General features: G+C 42.9%; 1 protein-coding gene across 1 annotated transcript in view; it reads left to right on the top strand.

Annotated features, from left to right (window-relative positions):
• mccc1 (methylcrotonyl-CoA carboxylase subunit) overlaps positions 1 to 20,943 on the top strand; it is a 41,168-nt gene extending 20,225 nt beyond the window's left edge. Inside the window, exons 12-19 of the mRNA XM_057841246.1 lie at positions 10,220 to 10,329; positions 10,470 to 10,686; positions 10,783 to 10,869; positions 14,100 to 14,149; positions 14,228 to 14,365; positions 16,847 to 16,954; positions 19,885 to 19,956; positions 20,042 to 20,943. Coding sequence (XP_057697229.1) covers positions 10,220 to 10,329; positions 10,470 to 10,686; positions 10,783 to 10,869; positions 14,100 to 14,149; positions 14,228 to 14,365; positions 16,847 to 16,954; positions 19,885 to 19,956; positions 20,042 to 20,170 — 911 coding nt within the window. The 3' untranslated portion in view covers positions 20,171 to 20,943. The remainder of the gene's footprint in view (positions 1 to 10,219; positions 10,330 to 10,469; positions 10,687 to 10,782; positions 10,870 to 14,099; positions 14,150 to 14,227; positions 14,366 to 16,846; positions 16,955 to 19,884; positions 19,957 to 20,041) is intronic.
• The last annotated feature ends 1,924 nt before the right edge of the window (positions 20,944 to 22,867 follow it).

The following is a 22,867-nucleotide window of genomic DNA, read 5'->3' as shown; positions in this document are numbered from 1 at the left end:
CTGTATTTGGCTGCATCCATCTTCTCGTCAATTTTAACCATCTTCCCTGTCCCTGCTGAAGAAAAGCAGGCCCAAACCATGATGCTGCCACCACCATGTTTGACAGTGGGGATGGTGTGTTCAGGGTGATGAGGTGTGTTGCTTTTACGCCAAACATATCGTTTTGCATTGTGGCCAAAAAGTTCAATTTTGGTTTCATCTGACCAGAGCACCTTCTTCCACATGTTTGGTGTGTCTCCCAGGTGGCTTGTGGCAAACTTTAAACGAGACTTTTTATGAATATCTTTGAGAAATGGCTTTCTTCTTGCCACTCTTCCATAAAGGCCAGATTTGTGCAGTGTACGACTGATTGTTGTCCTATGGACAGACTCTCCCACCTCAGCTGTAGATCTCTGCAGTTCATCCAGAGTGATCATGGGCCTCTTGGCTGCATCTCTGATCAGTTTTCTCCTTGTTTGAGAAGAAAGTTTGGAAGGACGGCCGGGTCTTGGTAGATTTGCAGTGGTCTGATGCTCCTTCCATTTCAATATGATGGCTTGCACAGTGCTCCTTGAGATGTTTAAAGCTTGGGAAATCTTTTTGTATCCAAATCCGGCTTTAAACTTCTCCACAACAGTATCTCGGACCTGCCTGGTGTGTTCCTTGGTTTTCATAATGCTCTCTGCACTTTAAACAGAACCCTGAGACTATCACAGAGCAGGTGCATTTATACGGAGACTTGATTACACACAGGTGGATTCTATTTATCATCATCGGTCATTTAGGACAACATTGGATCATTCAGAGATCCTCACTGAACTTCTGGGGTGAGTTTGCTGCACTGAAAGTAAAGGGGCCGAATAATATTGCACGCCCCACTTTTCAGTTTTTTATTTGTTCAGGCATGAAAATCTCTCACCTTTCGGCGAAATTCGCCGTTCTGAAGTCAAAAAGGGCGACCTACGTGAATTGCGTAGATCCGAGGAGAAATTCTTTTTGGGAGGAGGGGGGGGGGGGGTCGGGAGGTTTTATTTAATTATTATTATTATTATCATCATGTGATTAACTTAGTACGTAAACTGAGCACTTAAGAAATCGGTTCTTTAAAAAAGTGACACTTGGACAGTTAGCAAATCCTTCGAGATGCTTCGCTGACAAGAACCAATCATCGGCCCAAGCTGCGTTCCATTATTCCAAATGCGCGCACTGCGGTCAAGCCACCCTCCACTTGTTAAACGCAGTACGTGACCATAGAGTGCTCGGAGAGCCTTTTGTTGCATTGCAAAGCTGCGAAAACAAAAACAAGGCCTTATCCACACCGGGGCAGACCAGAGCGCAGCATACACACTTGCCTGTATTTGCCAGCAGATTGAATTTGGTGAGTAATGGTTTCAATCGTTTTCACATTTTGCGATATAAAAAAGTTACTGCCATTCGTTGCAGCTTGCGTTGAACACTGCCAGAGCTAGCCAAATCTCCCATGAAAAAAAAATAGCTCCCGTTAAATTGGCGTCAAGCTTGTGTATTTAGCGGTAATATAGACGAAGAAACACACAGTTGAGTCAAATTTAGCGGCATGCTCTCGGATGGAGGGGGGCGCCTCGTATCGCTCCTGTCGTCCTCCTGAGACGCGTTATTTTCGGCTGTGACTTGAGCTGACGGCCGGTGTCGGCACAGCACCGGCCCGACGAGTGGTGGGAATGACTCTTGCTAAGCTTTTCAGAAATACAGGGATCCCTCGTTTTTCGCGGTTAATGGGGACCAGAACCCGCCGCAATAAGTGAAAACCGCGAAGTAAACACACACACATTTTTTGTGCGTGTTCAATGTATTTATTCAGATTTTACATAGGAAAAAAGATACATATATATGACATGTTTTTTCACGTTTTTCACCAAAGTATCATTTATAAATGGTTTTCAAGCACTTCAAAATGTAAGAATTATGATAAGTTTTAAACATGTTACTGCCCCACTGAATTATTTTTAAACAAGAATAAAGTAGTAAGAAAATGCTTGGCTTTATTAAATGCTTCATAGTGAGTCTACTCAAACGCTCTCAGGCTTTGTTAAACGGTGATTGACACATGTGCAAAGTTTTTCTTTTTATATATATTTTTTTGTTTGAAGCAACTTATTTGATTGAATAATAAAGACACAAATGTTCTAGCCAAAATGTGGCCCAAACGCAAAACAACATTACTTCAGTGGAAAAATTTGTTTCAATCAAGAAAAATAGTTTTCAAATGCTTTTTTTGTCTCAAATTTATTTTTGCAATCAAAAACAATTTTTTTTATTGAAGTGACTTTTTTGGGATTAAAAGTATATACTGTATTTTGATTGAAGCAACTTTTTTTTGGATTGAATAATAAAAACACAAATCTACCTCCATCGTTATTGAGAGAGAAAGAAATTAAGAAAGCTTTAAAACTAAAAGCCACCGGGGAGTCTTTTTTTTTTATTTTTTATTTTTTTAATATTTATATTTCATTACATAGACATGCCTCATAGGGAAAGGAGATTGAGGGATAAAAAAAGGAGTTGGATGAGGCTGCTAAAGGCAGGGGATACCTCATCAGCTGGGTGAATAGCAGACCTGGTAAGAACAAGTTTGCAAGGACAGTCTGGTATTAAATACAATTATAAACACAAGTACAATGTTATTTTTCTATAAGATTTTATGTCATTGCTTTATTAATCATTAGGTGCTAGAGTTGTTAAGTATGGATAATAATGAAATAATAGTTTTGAGAAAACTGTGCTGTTGGTGGCTCAGTGACCATCTGATGTGGTTTGTTCTCAGATGAACAAGTTGAGGAAGGAAGTTTTGATGCAGAGGTTGAAGGAAGAAAAGAGGCAGACTGACTGAGTCACAGCCAGAAAGTGTTGATGACAGTTTTGATTTCTATTCACTGTTGCCCCCTCCCAATTAAAGTATGTCACAGTCGCAGCCAATTATTATCTAAAGCTGGTTAAAATTGAAGTTATGTTGTTTTAAGGTGTATTAAATACTTGTTCATGTGCCCCTTTTGATCTACGAGCACCCACCCCTCCACCGGTCTCTGCACGGCCCTGCTGAAACACAGTGTGGGTCAACAGAGCTCAATATTTTGTTGGGGTGTACAGTGTACTGGAACATATTTCCTCCACACCCTTCTCACCTTTTTAACCCCTGACCCATTTTCATGCCTGTTTGTTAAAAAAGTTTAAATTATCCAATAAATGTTGTTCCACTTCACGATTGTGTCCCACTTGTTGTTGATTCTTGACCAAAAAATTAAATTTCATATCTTTATGTTTGAAGCCTGAAATGTGGCGAAAAGTTGCAAGATTCAAGGGGGCCGAATACTTTTGCAAGGCACTGTACATATATATATATATATATATATATATATGTATATATATATATATGTATATATATATATATATATATGTATATATATATATATATATATATGTATATATATATATATATATATATGTGTGTATATATATATATATATATATATATATATGTGTATATATACAGGGGTGCGCATAATTTTTTTGCCCAGGTTCTCAGAGGAGGACCTGGAGATGTGACTTGGTCCTCATTGAGCTTGAGAGCCGACACGCCTAATGCGATAAATTTATGACAAGCTTTACTTAGAGCCAATTAACTTTAATTAATTATATCAACAATTAATGCCTGATTAACATCAACTGGCACAACAAAATTGCCATTACTTTGAAGTGAAATGTAAAGAAATAAACATAAACGCACCAATTCAAAATAAATGGCATTATGTGGCTCCCACATTAACTCCAAGCCTTTTTAAAAGTGGGATGTCCTCCTCATAAGATCTCATTGAACGTGCATGTTTAGCTTTGTAAAATGCGAGCAAAAACACGTTTGTCAGTGCATGGCGCCGTTTTCATTACCTTTATTCCGCCACTTGTCCATAGGGCGGGTACGGTGCTGTCTGACATTGATAGTTTGCTTAATTGCCACATGCTCTCTGTTTTTTCGTGCTTTTCAGAGTTTGGATGGCTGAAATTCTTTGACCCTACATAAAATGCGCTGCTCTTATCGGCGACATTGGGATTCTCACGGCACATTTTGTACCGCATTTCCGTGCGAGCATCATTTACTTCTAGCCACGGTACCTCCTGCAGCCACTTTTCAGCAAAAGTCCTTTTTTCGGTAGCTCCGGTGACGTCTCTGTCGCCTGTCTGTCTTTTGACGGGGGTGGGGGAACACGGAAGTAATTACTCAGTGTGGCCTGCCTCTTCGACATTTTGAGAAGTTATTTTCTCGTGTCCGCCGCAAATACAGTGGTCAGCCATCGGTACGCAAAAGCGTATGGAACCCGTTGAAGGCCAGCGCGTTTGTCTACGTCCAGTACGCATGCGCGCATGCGGACCACTTATGTGCACCGCTGTATATATATATTAAGCCTGAACGATATATCGTTTAAACATCGCCATCGCGATGTGCGTGTGCGCAATAGTCCCATCGCAAGCACGTGCGATAGTTTTTCCATCCATCCATCCATTATCTTCCGCTTGTTCCGGGGTCGGGTCGCGGGGGCAGCAGCTTTAACAGGGAAGCCCAGACTTCCCTCTCCCCAGCCACTTCAACCAGCTCCTCCGGCGGGATCCCAAGGCGTTCCCAGGCCAGCCGAGAGACATAGTCTCTCCAGCGTGTCCTGGGTCGTCCCCGGGGCCTCCCGCCGGTGGGACATGCCCGGAACACCTCTCCAGGGAGGCGTCCGGGAGGCATCCGAACCAGATGCCCGAGCCACCTCAGCTGGCTCCTCTCTACGCGGAGGAGTAGCGGCTCGACGCCGAGTCCCTCCCGGATGACCGAGCTTCTCACCCTATCTCTAAGGGAGAGCCCGGACACCCTGCGGAGGAAACTCATTTCGGCCGCTTGTATCCGGGATCTTGTTCTTTCGGTCACGACCCAAAGCTCGTGACCATAGGTGAGGGCAGGAACGTAGATCGACTGGTAAATCGAGAGCTTTGCCTTTCGGCTCAGCTCCTTCTTCACCACTACGGACCGGTGCAGCGTCCGCATTACTGCAGATGCCGCACCGATTCGCCTGTCGATCTCCCGCTCCCTCCTACCGTCACTCGTGAACAAGACCCCAAGATACTTGAACTCCTCCACTTGGGGCAGGATCTCATCCCCGACCCGGAGAGGGCACTCCACCCTTTTCCGACTGAGGACCATGGTCTCGGATTTGGAGGTGCTGATCTTCATCCCAACCGCTTCACACTCAGCTGCGAACCGCTCCAGTGAGAGTTGGAGGTCACGGCTTGATGAAGCCAACAGCACTAAATCATCTGCAAAAAGCAGAGATTCAATGCTGAGGTCACCAAACCGGACCCCCTCAACGCTTCGGCTGCGCCTAGAAATTCTGTCCATAAAAGTTATGAACAAAATCGGTGACAAAGGGCAGCCTTGGCGGAGTCCAACCCTCACTGGGAACGAATTCGACTTACTGCCGGCAATGCGGACCAGACTCTGACACCGGTCGTACAGGGACCGAACAGCCCTTACCAAGGGGCTCGGTACCCCGTACTCCCGGAGCACCCTCCACAGGATTCCCCTAGGCACACGGTCGAACGCCTTCTCCAAATCCACAAAACACATGTAGACTGGTTGGGCGAACTCCCATGCACCCTCGAGGACCCTGCTGAGGGTGTAGAGCTGGTCCACTGTTCCACGGCCGGGACGAAAACCACACTGCTCCTCCTGAATCCGAGATTCGACTTCCCGACGGACCCTCCTCTCCAGCAACCCTGAATAGACTTTCCCGGGGAGGCTGAGGAGTGTGATTCCTCTATAATTGGAACACACCCTCCGGTCCCCCTTTTTAAAAAGGGGGACCACCACCCCGGTCTGCCAATCCAGAGGCACTGTCCCCGATGTCCACGCGATGTTGTAGAGGCGTGTCAGCCATGACAGCCCTACAACATCCAGAGCCTTTAGGAACTCCGGGCGGATCTCATCCACCCCCGGGGCCTTGCCACCGAGGAGCTTACCAACCGCCTCAGTGACTTCAACCCCAGAGATCGAAGAGCCCACCTCAGAGTCCCCAGACTCTGCTTCCTCAAAGGAAGGCGTGTCGGTGGAATTGAGGAGGGCTTCGAAGTATTCTCTCCACCGACTCACGACGTCCCGAGTCGAGGTCAGCAGTACACCATCTTCACTATACACAGTGTTAATAGTGCACTGCTTTCCTCTCCTCAGACGCCGGATGGTGGACCAGAATTTCCTCGAAGCCATCCGGAAGTCGTTTTCCATGGCCTCACCGAACTCCTCCCATGTCCGAGTTTTTGCCTCGGCGACTGCCGAGGCCGCAGTCCGCTTGGCCAGCCGGTACCTGTCAGCTGCCTCCGGAGTCCCACAGGCCAAAAAGGCCCGATAGGCCTCCTTCTTCAGCTTGACGGCATCCCTTACCGCTGGTGTCCACCAGCGGGTTCGGGGATTGCCGCCACGACAGGCACCAACCACCTTACGGCCACAGCTCTGATCGGCCGCCTCAACAATGGAGGTGCGGAACATGGCCCACTCGGACTCAATGTCCCCCACCTCCCCCGGGACAAGGGAGAAGTTCTGCCGGAGGTGGGTGTTGAAACTCTTTCTGACAGGGGATTCTGCCAGACGTTCCCAGCAGACCCTCACAATACGTTTGGGCCTGCCAGGTCTGGCCAGCATCTTCCCCCGCCATCGGAGCCAACACACCACCAGGTGGTGATCGGTTGACAGCTCCGCCCCTCTCTTCACCCGAGTGTCCAAAACATGCGGCCGCAAGTCCGATGACACGATTACGAAGTCGATCATCGAACTGCGGCCTAGGGTGTCCTGGTGCCAAGTGCACATATGGACACCCCTATGTTTGAACATGGTGTTCGTTATAGACAAACCGTGACGAGCACAGAAGTCCAATAACAGAACACCACTCGGGTTCTGATCGGGGGGGCCGTTCCTCCCAATCACGCCCCTCCTGGTCTCACTGTCATTGCCCACGTGAGCGTTGAAGTCCCCCAGTAGAACGAGGGAGTCCCCAGAGGGGGTGCTCTCTAGCACACCCTCCAAGGACTCCAAAAAGGGTGGGTATTCTGAACTGCTGTTCGGTGCATAAGCACAAACAACAGTTAGAACCCGTCCCCCCACCCGAAGGCGGAGGGAGGCTACCCTCTCGTCTACCGGGGTAAACCCCAACGTACAGGCGCCAAGCCGGGGGGCAATAAGTATGCCCACACCTGCCCGGCGCCTCTCACCATGGGCAACTCCAGAGTGGAAGAGAGTCCAACCCCTCTCGAGAGGATTGGTACCAGAACCCAAGCTGTGTGTGGAGGAGAGTCCGACTATATCTAGTCGGAACTTCTCTGCCTCACACACCAGCTCAGGCTCCTTCCCTGCCAGAGAGGTGACATTCCATGTCCCAAGAGTTAGCTTCAGCAGCTGGGGGTCGGACCGCCAAGGCCCCCGCCTTTGGCTGCCGCCCAACTCCCTACGCACCCGACCCCTTTGGCCCCTCCCACAGGTGGTGAGCCCATGGAAAGGGGAACCCACGTTGCCTTTTCGGGCTGAGCCCGGCCGGGCCCCATGGGGACAGGCCTGGCCACCAGACGCTTGCCTTCGAGCCCCACCTCCAGGCCTGGCTCCAGAGGGGGGCCCCGGTAACCCGCGTCCGGGCAAGGGAAACTGGGGTTCAATAATCTTGCTCATCATAAGGGGTCTTTTTGATAGTTTTTCTTTTTTTTTTTTATCCACATACGCCTCACTTTCTGGTCTGCGTACAGCCTCCTACCCTCCCTCTCCCAGCCTTTTGATCCTCTCAGTCACTGCAGCACAACGATGGCTTTGATCTGGCCAAAGAAGCAGACTTCACACGGGCATCTGTCAATCATCGTTTAACTTGTTAAACAGTTGCAAGGAAGCTGCGCTGGAATGAATGTGTGTACTGTGGGGACGTTGGAGACATTTAAATGCCAGAAGTGATCATGAGGAGTTTGAAATTTCTACATGTCACTTCAACGGTCACAGCTAAAGTAGATAAACAGAAGCATTTAATAAAGCCAATCATTTATCTGCTACAGTACTTTATTCTTGTTCAAAAATGATTTGGTTGGACAGTTATGTTTAAAACTTCTCATAATTATGACATTTGAAGTGCTTAAAAACCATTTATTTATATACATTTTTTAAATCACTTTGGGGGGAAAAGTGAGAAAAAACATGTCTTATATGTATCTCTTTCCAATGCTAAATCTGAATAAATACATTGGGCACAAAAAACACACAAAAAAAAAAAAAAAATGGGGGAGGTGCGCTACTTTGCGGTTTTTCACTTATCGCGGCGGGTTCTGGTTCCCATTAACCGCGAAAAACAAGAGATGACTGTACACTGTGGTGATGGTGAGTCATCTAAAGTCTTTCCAAACAGCTATTTAAGTCATCTTGTGATAATTTCTTGAAAAAAATATATATACATTTTTTTTAATATCGCAATATAATATCGCAATATATCGCAAACCCCCCAAAAATCGCAGCAATAGTTTTTTCCAATATCGTTCAGGCCTAATATATATATAACTAGATGCAAAATGACGGACTTACTGCCGTTAGTAAACAACTGCCATCTTAAAACAGTAGACTTCTCTGGAAGGCTCTGTAGTAGCAACCTAAATAACTTTATCCAAAATCCTCCTAAATCGGCAAAATCTTGACTTGAATCTATCTTTAAATGATGAAACAGTTTTAAAACTTTGACATGTCGAAAGTAGACAGAAGGGAAATTATGAAATAACGGGAGCAATTTCAACAACTTTAAAGGTTGATTCACAACATTAAATTAATTGAATATAGTTTAAAGCTGCTGAAACAGAACGGATACTTGAGTATTTTATTTACTGTTTTGAACTGTTAGATTGATACTGAAATAGTAGTTTGGTTTAGCCTGTGAGGATTTTTGAACAATTTTGGAACTAATGTACGAAACATTAAACGCGGGGGGTTGGGGTGCATCAATAATCAATTTATAATAGAATCGTAGTCTCTGAATCGTAATCGAATCGTTAGGTGACCCAAGAGTCTCACCTCTATAAGACATGCTTGCATTGTAGCTATATTATACTTTGTTGTTGCTGTTCAGCTGCCGCTGTGCAGAGCGCTGTTGGATATTCGTGTGCAATTTATTTCAGTGATGTGAAAATGAAGTGTTAAACAGGCTTATTGGACCTTTTAGGTTTCAAAGTGTTCGTGTATCATTGCGCCGTCTAGCTGCGGGAATTTGTATTAAAATACACGGGCGCTTTTATTTCCAATACAAAAACTTCAACACACACTGTAGGTAAGTAGAGCACTGTCTTTGTAGTAGCTTAGTAGTAGTGCCTCAACTATCCAGCATACTTGTCTACTGCCATTGTGCACGCCTTGTATGGAGAAAATGCATGACAAATTTGGACTGAAATGGCTGTTTTTGGATGGGAAACACTAAAAAAGATCCTCAGCACCCCCTACTGTTAGTGTAGTGCAGTATGAAGACAAATTACGTGGGGGTGTGTGGCAGCGGATGAACAAATGTCCGTCAATGGCACCCAATAAGTTAATTTTGGGGCATTTCAGGTCATTTCCTGTTGCTTTCCATTCACTTCATTTCCATTTTGGGGCATTTACGGATCACTTCCTGTTGATTTTGGGGTTACTGAACAAAAAGTGACCAATAAATGCCCCAAATCAACAGGAAGTGACCTGTAATTGCCCGCAAAACTGGCTATGAATGCTCTGGGTTTCAGACCAATGATGGCACTAGACTTCCATTCTATGTTGACCGTGAAGGGCAAATGAACATCAAGCGCCATCAGTGGCAGCCAATGAGTGAAGTTAGTGAACGTAGATGCATTCTAAAATTCGGTTAGCAACCTGTCATTTCCTTTTTTCCAAATAATCACACCATTTTTAAACGATATATTCTTGCCGGGAGAATACCGATTACCTTTTGTATTGCATTAAGTATTGTTATAAGTCACCTTTTTGATATTTTGTCATAACCGTAATCAACATCCTACTTTTTGCTGTGTAATCGCAAGATGCAAATTGTCAATCACTTCTGTGACCAGTTAGATAAAGCCTAAAATGGAAAAACCCTTCTGATTAAATTCTGTACTTGAGTCACTGGCATGAAGATGTACAATACTGGAGCTATTGCAATCTTGACTTGATCATATTTTTTATTCCTCCTAGGAGATGAGGTGTCTGCACATTATGATCCGATGATTGCAAAGCTTGTGGTTTGGGGGGAGGACCGCAGTGCCGCCTTAAAGAAGCTGCGCTACTGCTTACGGCAATACAATGTAAGAAAGTGAATCAGTTGTTCAGCTTTTCCCCATACACTGCTTCATCATCTTCCTGGTGTAGTTCTGCATGTCATCTTGGCAATTAAAAATGAAAAAATGATCCCTAAAATGGAATCTCTTATTTCTACTGCCTTCAGATTGTGGGTCTGAGCACCAACATCGACTTCCTACTGAATCTGTCGGGCCACCCGCAGTTTGAAGAAGGTAACGTGAGCACCAGCTTCATCCCTCAACACTACACAGATCTCTTCCCTACACCGGAAGCTCCCTCTGGGATGAGTGTCTGTCAGGCGACCCTGGGTCTGCTGCTTCAAGAGCGCAAACACACAAAGGCCTTTACGGGCAGCTCTGCAGGTCAGGAAATAATTTGCCTGATACATAGCTGTGACCCCATATACATCCGAGAGAAAAGATTCATTTGCGCTTGTGTTTTTTTGCAACCTGGACCAGATCCTTTCTCGCCATTTGGCTCGAGCAGTGGCTGGAGGCTGAACACGCACTTTTGCCGCAGCATGACGCTGCAACTGGGAAACAACAGTAAGCTGCCTGCATTTTGTCTATGTAGGAATACGACTCGACTACAGGCTTGAGGAGGCAGCCAAGTTATTTGTCATAGGCATACGTGAGGTTTACATAACCAGTAGAGTGGCAAACCTTTAACTCTATCAGTGCCAAGCAAAAGGACAACCCCAGAGTTCTAGCCAATTTTGAGCATTTTGCCTTATGTTTCAAGGCCAACAGACATGGTGTCCGCGAATCCTTAAAAAGTCTTAAAGTGCGTATGACAAATCATGTTTATTTCATATTTCACACGGTGTTTTATGCTCCTGAATGAAATGGGCCGCTTGGATGTGTGTGGAAGCGAAAGTTTTATAAAATTTTTGAATCCCGCGCCATGAAAATGAGTGACTTCCGGCTTCAGTCTCGGGTTTAGGACGAATGCGAATGTGACGTCACCCTGGTCAGCATCTCACAATACAGCATTGCTTTATAGTGTGCAGATGGACTGCGGACTCAGCTGATCTTGCGGGTTAATTCGTTTATTTTTGGCATCACGGCAGCCAAACGGCTGCAGAAAATTGTTGCTGCACCAGGGAGAGGCGTGTGAGCCTTTTTGGGTTGCAAAAGGTTCCCGTTCACTGCTGATGTTGGTCGAAACAAGCCCTACTTCTGTGGGACCATTGGACTTACGAGGAAGTGTGTAAACATCATATTTTGGATTATGTTAAATACTGGGATCATGGATCACGTTTTAATACGGAGGTGCCTTGCATTTTGTGGCTGATTGTCCACTGAAAATGCCACTCAGCCGACGACCGACTTCCCTCTCAAAGGGTTGAATTATAAATGAGATGAAACCATGACCCTACCGACGTCATCCTCCTGTTGGGGACGCTAGAGCCCTATAATGGTAGGCGTGGCTAAACGGTGGATTAAAAGACTAATTTCTCGTCGTATGCGCTTTGCCAAATTGCTGAATATAGTCGAATCGTCTCAAAATATGATTCTAATTCACATAATAATGCTATCTAAGACTTTTTTTATTCTGTCGTACGCACTTTAAAAGGTCTTATTTACAATATGTTTTTTAAGGTCTTAATAAGCATTATATTTTGCCATTTTTTAAGGTGTGGCATTAAATTTCACATGGGAGGTGTTGAATTTCATCCGGGTAGCCTTACATATGTCTGGATTTTTTTTTTTTTTTTTTCGCACTAACGTTATTTGTTTAGCTACCCTCTTTTTCAAGATTCGGTAAAAATAGAGAGGCTCTATCAACCGTGTCTAAAAGCGCAGGAATCACGCCGCAGAGTAGAGAACAGGTGATGTGGTTGGAACAGGCATACGTGCATTTCTTTACATTTCCTTTACCGTCGATGCATACTTGAACATGAACCAAGATGGGGAAGCGCAAGTTTAATGATAAGTGGCTTGAGGAGCCGAAATACAACGGGTTGTTAAAAACAACGTTGGAATATGAAGCTCGATACAAACAATGTTGCCCAATAAATGAACAATAAAGCCCTTGATGGTCACATGAAAGGGGAAAAGCATACACAATGCTTCTAGTCACGCAACAACAGTCCGCATAAATGTTCACACTAACAGGCACTAACGCAAGTACAAAGCCTTTGGTGTCGAGCCTGGGTCCCAGCACAAATGCTTTCGCTGTATTGCAACCGCTACGCTAAAGGCGGAAATACGATTAGCTGACACCACTCGTACACCTCAAACGAAAATGTGGGCACTGTCTTCCGGGCAATGTTCCCGGATTCCCGGTTTGAAAAGTAGTAAAACTTCCACTCGTTTCCCTACATTTGATGCTCTTCTGCTGCACTCTTGACAGCAGTACCCTACTATTAAAATATTGCGAATGGTAAATGGTAAGGCAGATAAAGTTCTGTTTTGTGAACTGAAGATGCACTAATTTATATTTTTAAAAAATCCTTTGACTTGAACCCAGAGAGTGTTTTTTTTTTTTTTTTTTTTACATTTTTTTAACCATACGTATTTGTTCCGTGGTAGTGGTCTTATTTTTTTTATACTCAGAGGCCTTAAAATGGTTTTAAAAAGCATTATATTTGCTTGTCAGAAATGTGCAGAGATCCTGAACAGAGTGTTGTTTTATCCATATATCTATATACTGTATATATAGCTCTCTATCATCTATTTCTCTGCCTGTCTGTCTGTCATCTATCTCTCAATTGATCTCTTATCTTTAATATCTATCATCAGATGAAAGATTGGATTTGAATCTTTCATCTGACAAAAAAAAGGTTATTCCGTCCTTTAGTAATCGCCATTTGAAAACAGGTGAAATGAAGTCAATCAAGGGATCTCAGAAAATAAACATATTTGTGAAAAGAATTTTCTGCACAATAGTAACTGACACGATTTTTTGGGCCGCTTTTGGGGATGACTCATACATCCTTACCTTCTATAAAACCTAAATAACACACAAAAAAAACCCTTCGCCTCGTTACATACTTCTTTGTTCCCCTTTGTTTCGTCAGCTTGTCAATATTAGTTCGTATACTTCGAGAAATGTTCTCTGCTCAAGTGTAAGCTGCTTGTAACTTTCCATATTTGTGGCATTTGTCTTTTCTCGCCATACTCTTTCACATGTTCACATCTTCTGCTTGTGGTTGCTGCCATCAAGTGGCCATGGCTAAGTGCTACCCAGGCTTTCAAAACAACAGCACATCCGGCCAAGACTCTCATCCACCCACATCATATAAAACACAGAAAAAAAACAAAACAAAAAAAAAAAAAACACATTGACAAGATTACTTGTCATTGGTAATCTGTTTAAATTTAGTTTTCTCATCATTTATTTAAAGACTTATTATCACCATAATCAAAAAGTCATTTTTTTTTTTTTTTTAAACCGAGTTGGTTTTTATTTATTTTATTTATTATTTGTCCATATAAACACACATTCTGACCACATTGAGCTTTATTTAGGTACTTCTGGTTACCTTTGACTTCTATATTAGCGAAACATTTAGTTTCAGATTTAGCTTGATTTAGATTTACGTTTAACATTTAGCTCTAGATTTAATCTAAGTGTAATATTTGGACTTAAGTTGTAAATGTGCATAAAGTGACACACAAATGTTGACACCAGGTTTTAAACATTGCTCTATGTGACAGCAACAATTTGCTGTTATTTTCAGCATGAGCCGCTTTACAAATGGACGGCCGTTAATACAGGTCATCTCCCACTCTCATTGCTGTTTTGTGCCTTTTTTTCCTTTCTTAAATAGAGGTCGATGTGGTTATCACATACAACAAAGATGGAAGCTACACAATGCAGGTGAGGATCCTTTTCAGAGATCACAGTAATGTTCGCTTAAATCAAAATAACATAACTTTCGGTTTGGCTTTCTTTCAGCTTGGCGACGATACGTTTCACGTGACGGGAGAGCTGGAGACTGACGGTGGCGCTTCGTTTCTGCGTTGTTCTGTCAACGGCGTCAAGTCTCGACCCAAACTGGTCATCGTGGAAGACACTGTTCACCTGTTCTCTACGGTCATTAACCAATCATGTCGCTCTTTTGATGATTCTGCTGTGAATTTAGTTTAGACGTCCATTCGTGCAACAATACATCGAAAAAGGTGATATATCGGGATACTTTTTTTGCGCAAAAGGTTATCGATCTGCTCCCACCAAGAATCAATATATTATTATAAAAAGGTGTCACTGTTTCAAAAAAAAAAAAAAAAAAAAAAAAACGGAACCAACTGGTTGCTACCAAAATCTTCCATTAGAATAGTGTCTATGTTAGCTCAGTAGCTGCCATTGACAGCGCAAGACATCCAATTCATTTTGACTGGATTGGACATCTTGTGCCGTCAGTGGCACTGAAATCAGAGCACTCATAGCCTGTGCTGGAGGCATTTACAGTTTACTTCCTCCTGTTCATTTTGAGTCACTTCATATTCATTTTGTGACATTGAGTCCCATCCTTTTCAGTAGGAAGTGACCTATAAATGCCCCCAAATCAACAGGAAGTGAACTGTAAATGCCCCAAAAGGAAAAGAAAGTGACCGAACCTCAAAAGGAAATGTTGTGAAATGCTCCAAAACTAACTGATCGCCTGGTATTGCCTGCCACTGACGGCCATAGACGTTAAGGGTGTGAATACCGGGGTTTAAACATTACTAAATGCTATCCCTCCCGTTTCAAACGGATTGGACCTCTACTAGTGATATACACCTCCGTGAAGTTGACCCCCCATCAGATGCTAATTTATATAAAAATGTCATTCTTTTGGGCTAGGTTTGTGCTCGTGTTGGTTGAAAGTTTTTTTTTCTATTGTGCTGCTGTCTTTTTTGAGATATTAACAATTCGTATATAGGTCAATCTGAGGTCAACTAGCCCTCTATTTTGATTCAAAATTGTGTCAATTGTTTATGCTAGGTTTGTGCTGTAAAAATTTCATTTGTGCTGCTATTGTTATTGAGATGTTAATTTCGAGTGACGACATCACGCACAAACTGATGACATAATTTTTCTATAATTTGCGTCTGATGGGGGGCCAACTTCAGGGAGGTGTGATACTCATTCCAAGTCACAGCAGAAGGATTAAAAGAGCTTGTTTTTACGTTTATTAGTTTTGTATAGTATCGTAGAATCTGATCCTGACCCGTGTATTGATAATTGTTGTATCGCCATATCGTGAGATCGTTATCGCAACGCGTATTGTATTATGAGCAGAGGTGTGTAGAGTAGCTAAAAATTCAACTCAAGTAAAAGTAGCTTTCTAAATAATACTACTCAAGTAAAAGTAGTCATACCAAAATGTACACAAGTACAAGTAAAACGTTCTAAAAATAAATAGTCAATGGGAAACATTGTGAGTAACTGCTTACAATGTCATTTTTTTTTTAAAATTTATAAAAATAATGGTAAATATTTTTCTCAGCACAACTACATCAATATGAACTGTTATTATTATACTTCACTATCGCCTATTACCTGCCCGTATTAATCCACAAAGATGACACAAAAATGATCAAATTCATACCAGAACAGCACTATGACCCATTCCTGTCCAAAGAGCATGAATGCCCTCTTGTGGAGAAAGAACACTTTTACCTCTGAATGGTATGATGGAGTCATGTGTTTATTGTGAGAGACAGCAAGATCGCAAAGTGTGCATAGCGTCAATGGCATGGATGTGCACGGACTGCAAAAATGCCATATACCCCCCCACCCCAAAAAAAACAACAACAACAAAAAAAAAACACATGGGAAAATCAATTTTGCCACATACCAAAAAAATGCGACGTATCAAAATCCATTTTGCCAGATACCCCCCCAAAAAAGCCACATGCCACATACATTGGAGGAGGGGTGGGGCATATGGCATTTTTGCAGTCCTTGCACATCCATGCCATTGAGGCTATGCACATCCAAATTTTCCATTTATTTTAAATGGCAGAAAAACATGTGTGGCTGTGATTTTTGAACCTACAACTTACCATTGGCAAAATCAATTATGCCACATATAAGAAAAATTGCCACATACCAACAAGAAAAAATGCCACATGCCAAAATCCATTTTGGAACATACCCAAAAAAATGCCAAATGCCAAAATACATATTGCCACATGCCAAAATATATTTAGCCACATGGCAAAAAAAAAATGCCACATGGCAAAATCAATTTTGCCACATACCAAATACCACTTTTCTTATTTGGCCCTGGTGTTTATTGTTGCGACATCTCATTGTTGGAACAGGTAGCGCTACTTTCGGCATCTCTGGCAAAAATTAAGTCAATATGTAGAATCAATAGGAAAACTGTAGTGTACCCCAAAGTAGCGAAGTTAGGGTAGAGTTTCTTCTTAACAAATCTACTCAAGTAAAAGTAAAAAGTATTGTGTGGTAAAACTAAGAAGTTAATTTTTCTCATAAAGTTACTCAAGTAAATAACGTTATTACCCACCTCTGATCCTGAGGTACCCACAATGGCGTCTAACAGTTGTTCTTTTGGAATGTGCGCAGGAGGGGAGGGCTGACATGTCCGTTCCAGTTCCAAAGTATCTGGCTGCTGTGAGCGGTTCCGGCACGCAGGGCGGCGCCGTGGCCCCCATGACTGGGACTATTGAGAAGGTACCTAAACATTTACTGCTGGACAAAAGTATTGGCACCCCTGCAATTTTGTCAGATAATGCTCAATTTCTCCCAGAAAATGATTGCAATTACAAGTGCTTTGGTAGTAATATCTTCATTTATTTTGCTTGCAATGAAAAAACACAAAAGAGAATGTATTTTTTTTTTTTTTAATCATGATCATTTTACATCATTTTACACACAGTTGCTAAAATGGATCGGACAAAAGTATTGGCTCCCTCAGCCTAATACTTGGTAGCACAACCTTTAGACCAGGGGTCCCCAAACTTTTTCCTGTGGGGCCCACATAACTTTTCCCTTCTCTGATGAGGGGCCGGGGTCAGTTTGTAACAGAAAAAATGTGACGGATGCAGGAGTGCCTAAATGTATTGTTTTTCAGAAAGCCAAAATCAAATAACCCTTTTTGGATTCTTCACGGAACAAAAGTAAATAAAACAATAATATATTATATAATAATAACAACAACTGAAAAAGAGGGTTAATTTGACTGGGGATCCCTCTGTGGGTGTGTGGTATAAAGCCGGCGACGCTATGGAGTTGTGATTCCGATCAGAGAATCAATAGGGGACGTTCAGGATGTATTTGTTTCCTTTACCAATAATGAAAGGAGTATGAGATTTATTTTGTTGTAATGTGGTTTCTGTGAATACAGGATAACCATATAACATGTCAGTAATAAAGATAACCTTTAAACATATACTGTATGATAAACATATCTAAATTAACAGGAACAACATTAAATATAATATAAATGAAATACACTGCTTACATAATGAATACAATGCTAATCATTCGCAATAATGAGCATACACATTAAGCAGGAAAATAACTAACAATTTAGATAAGTGAATTGGCAACAAACAAAATTCAGCCTCCACCATGTAGCCAAAGGGGCCAACGATTAGCATTAGCGATTAGCGCTAGCGGCTAACGGTTAGAACACGGCGGCTAGCGGTGAGCTCGTGGGGAACTAAGCAGGTAACTCATCTGCCAAACGTGTTTATGCACTGCCAAGGCACACTTCTGCAATATACCCACCACTCTCATTCACACACAACACTTGGATTGCCACTAAACAGGACGTCAGCTTGAGGAATGAACCGCAGGCAGTGAAAGGAAGAAAAAGTGACTCGTGTACACCGGCAGTGAAGGGAGGAGAGACAGTAACTCGTGCGCGCCAATGAAGGGAGGAAAGTGACTCGTGCGTGCGTTGCTTTTCTTAAAGGGCCAGTGTAGTAACAATCAAACTAAAGCACAAACATGCAATGGGGCTTTCCTACAATAACACTATTAATTAAATAGATAATAACCAAATAGCCCTCTCTGGGTTCTTCACAGAAAAAAGCCAGGAAATAAATAACACTATTGGGTAAAAAAAAAAAACATTCAAAATGCTCTCTGGTATTGTTCAGGGGGCCGGACCAAATGGGGAGGCGGGCCGTATCTGGCCCGCGGGCCGTAGTTTGGGGACCCCTGCTTTAGACAAAATAACTGCGAACAACCGCTTTCGGTATCCATCAATCAGTTTCTTACAATGCTCTGCTGGAATTTTAGATCATTATTCATTGGCCAACTGCTCCAGGTCTCTGAGATTTGAATGGTGCCTTCGCCAAACTGCCATTTTCAGATCTCTCCTCAGGTGTTCTGTTGAATTCAGGTCTGGACTCATTGCTGGCCACTTTAGAAGTCTCCAGTGCTTTCTCTCAAACCATTTTTTAGTGCTTTTGGGTCATTGTCCTGCTGGAAGACCCCTGACCTCTGAGGGAGACCCAGCTTTCTCACACTGGGCCCTACATTATGCTGCAAAATTTGTTGATAGTCTTCAGACTTGCACATGGTCAAGCAGTCCAGTGCCAGAGGTAGCAAAGCAACCCCAAAACATCAGGGAACCTCCACCATGTTTGACTGTTGGGACCGTGTTCTTTTCTTTGAAGGCCTCATCTTTCTCCCTTTAAACTCTTATGTGGATGCGTTTTTCCAAAGAGCTCTACTTTTGTCTCATCTGACTAGAGAACATTCTTCCAAAACGTTTTTACCTTTCTCAGGTAAGTTTTGGCAAACTTCAGCCTGGCTTTTTTATGTCCCTGGGTCAGAAGTGGGGTCTTCCTGGGTATCCTACCATAGAGTCCTTTTTCATTGAGACGCCAACGGACAGTTAGGGTAGACACTGTTGTACCCTCGGACTGCAGGACAGCTTGAACTTGTTTGGATGTTAGTCGAGGTTCTTCATCCACCATCCGCACAATCTTTTGTTGAAATCTCTCGTCAATTTTTAGTTTCCGTCCACATCTCGGGAGGTTAGCCACAGTGCCATGGGCTTTACACTTATTGATGACACTGCGCATGGTATACAAAGGAACATTCAGGTCTTTGGAGATGGACTTGTAGCCTTGAGATTGCCCATGCTTCCTCAGAATGTTGCTTCTCAAGTAATCAGACAGTTGTTTGGTCTTCTTTCTTTTCTGCATGCTCAATGTGGTACACACAAGGATACAGGACAGAGGTTGAGTCAACTTTAATCCATTTTAACTGGCTGCAAGTGTGATTTAGTTATTGCCACACCCTGTTATGTGCCACAGGTAAGTAACAAGTGCTGTTAATTACACAAAGTAGAGAAGCATCACATGATTTTTCAAAGGTTGCCAATCCTTTGGTCCAGCCCATTTTTGGAGTTTGTTTTTTTCACTGCAAGCACAATGAATGAAGATATTACTACAAAAGCACTTGTAATTGCAATCATTTTCTGAGAGAAATTGAGCATTATCCAACAGAATTGCTGGGGTTCCAATACTTTTGCCCAGCACTGTAGGTTCCTCCATAAGTCAGCTTAAAATGGGAATCCTCATTTAGCAGAGGGACTCTGTGCTTCTAGTAACATTTTCACACATCTAATGACTCCTGCACAATAGGTGCTGGTGAAGGCAGGTGACGTTGTGAACCTTGGAGACCCGCTGATGGTCATGATTGCCATGAAGATGGAGGTGAGTGACTAAAACACACACACACAGGCACGCTTAGTCCCTTTTCTAATGATAATGCCGTGTGGCTGCCTCAATTCCTTGACAGCACACCATTCGGGCACCCAAGTCAGGCGTCATTAAAAAGGTCTTCTTCAGCGAGGGCGCTCAGGCCAATCGACACGCTCCTTTGGTGGAACTGGAAGAAGAGGGCGGGGCTGACGAGGAGACTGCGTAGTAGGTGGAGTGTAGGTTCAGTCTTGAAAAATCCATTTGAAGCTCCTTTTGGGATGACTGAAGATTCAAGTAGAAATGAAAATTTCCTCAAGAGCCAGTGGCCTTAACATTCTGCTGCCTTTTTCTAATTTCCTGTAAAAACAGTCTCTACCAGTTATTACTGATGACAAGTGAAAAAAAGAACATCCCGCTAATAGGAAGTTACTGATTAGTGAAGGACATTTGTCATTCTCATCAATTATTTGCCCACATGCTGGTGTGTACAATACATTTAAAAGCTAATCCCCTTTTATTATTCAGGAAATGTCAGTTTAAAAAGTCTACTATTGTGCAAATGGAAAATCAGCTTTCAGTTCAGTAGTCATCACACTCCTCATCAGAATTTTTTTTTTTTTTTACTGTACTTCTAAAAATGTTTTCGAAATTCAGCAGAACTATTTCCCCGACACTCCAGAATGATAATGGGGTAAATACCCCACACAGTAGTTTCTAGCCTGTGTTGAAAGATTATTATTTTGAATGCAAATGGGCACATCTGTTACTGCTAATAAATTGGGTATCTCAAAGCTTTGGGTTGTGGTTTTGATTGAATCACATTACACTACTAAACAGGGCTCATTAAAAATTATTAAAGACCAAATGTGAAGTAAGGTTGGCCAACCAAGTTTTTGAATAATATAAACAATTGTAAGCATATTTTCGTTATTTTTTTTAACGCAACCCTTCCAGATTCTTTGTTTAACCCATAGCAACGCCCTTGACAACGAAAATGCTTTTCTTCAACAATCTTCGGAAAAACAGTGCGAGGGAAGTCCGCCATAGAACAGTATTGTTGCATTGCTTCTCGGTGAGATGCCACAGCGGTGTGTGGCGATGTATTGTTCTCAATCTAAACAAAAGTTGTATGAGTGGCCAAAGGATAGCAGGGCACATAAATGGACATCTTTCGTTCGCACGAAGCGAATGAATTTCATGCCATCATCGAGTAGTGTTCTCTGCTACAAACACTTCGAAGATGCCTGCTTCCTCAGCCGGTCTGCTTATGATCAAGGATTTGCAAAAAAGTGTGATTTTTGCATAGATGACTGATGACTGTCAAAGTAGAGCCGCCAACTGTTGTGGAATGAACAGTAGAAGGTAGCGACGTCAGCCGAAAGGTAACTCGAGGCAAAACCCCGATCGTGTTGTGGAATGAACAGTAGAAGCTAGCGACGTTAGCCGAAAGCTAAATCGTGGCTATTATGCTCGAGCGTTTACGTCACAGCAGCACGGGATCATGCGAGATTTGCGACAACGCAGCCATTTCGGAAGCACGTCTGCATCACGGGACATTTAAACTTAACGGCAAATACAATTCAACTACGAGTGCCAAAGATGGAAAAAAGTAAGGAAAACTTGCCAGTTCGATACAGAGACAAACTTGTTACCACGGCGAAGGACAGATATGTGAGCAATTTTAAGGATGTGAAAAATGTTGACCCTTACGAGCAAGCCGAACACAAATGGAATAAAGATGTCGACAAGCTTCCGCCACTACGCGAAATGGACATCATGCTGTATTTAGTGTTTGGTGTAAGTTACTACACTCATCAGCAATTCCGAAACTACAAATCGCTACAAAGCTACGAACAGTTTTGCTGCGGATGGGTGCAGGATCTGCACATTATGACCATAGCAAACGGCAACACCATCTTTCTAGCAAAGGTAGGCAATGTGTGTTTACATTAGTCTGTGACCACGGATGTACAAATTTTTTGTTGCAGAAAATGTAGCCTGTGTACAAATTCTTTGCCACTCTCTCACGTCAACATATTACAGCTTTTTCATTTAGCAACGACAGGAATTATGTCTTATGAAGACAATGCACATGTATGCATGCTAGTTGTTTAGCTGTAGCTATAGCTAACAACAGGCCGACTTAGGGCATAAAGTTACCGAAATTTGCGTAAACAAGCGAAATTAACTTACCGGAGTGGAAGTGCATAGAGCAAACTCTGTGTGTAACTGGAGAATCAAACGTTATGCCCTTCCTTCTGATCGAGGCCACCCATGCCATTCTTCGACGTTTGGTAAGTTCAGATATGACCTTTCCCTCGCCTTTTCTCCATGTAGGGATCCGGAAGAAACTCAATGGTGTTCCGTCGAGCTGTACATTCTCCTTTCTATTCGATCGGTTGTTGCAATTCTTTACCGCACAATAATTTCCAACCATTTTTAAAGAGCAACCTGAGTTGAAATGCCTCACTGTTTATGTTTCCCGCTTCCAAAATGGCGATAGCGGCGGAAACCTCGCGAGTGCCACGTCATACGCTCGAGCCTAATTACTGATCATAGTTGTATTGAGTTCATTTTGCCTACAGTTATAAGTTGGTCAAAACTTTTCTTTTATCCCAGGCAATAGTGGGTGGTTTATTTACCTGACATGTTTCGGCGAATACTTCCGCCTTCGTCAGAGGGTCCGAAGGCGGAAGTGTTCGCCGAAACATGTCAGGTAAATAAAAGCTAACGTCGCTAGCTTCTACTGTTCATTCCACAACATGATCAGGGATTCGTCAAAACTTCTCTTTTATCCCAGGCAATAGTAAGTGATTTATTTACCTGACATGCTTCAAATCATAAAAATAATAACAGCCTATATCTTACCAGTCTTGTAATCTCGATGGGTCTCGTCTCCATTTCATGTCAGGTAGTCTGGGCA

The sequence above is a fragment of the Corythoichthys intestinalis genome, chromosome 7 (assembly GCF_030265065.1).
Source record: "Corythoichthys intestinalis isolate RoL2023-P3 chromosome 7, ASM3026506v1, whole genome shotgun sequence".
Lineage (NCBI taxonomy): Eukaryota > Metazoa > Chordata > Actinopteri > Syngnathiformes > Syngnathidae > Corythoichthys > Corythoichthys intestinalis.
Note: the sequence above shows the minus strand (reverse complement) of the source record. Positions and strands in the feature narration are given on the sequence as shown.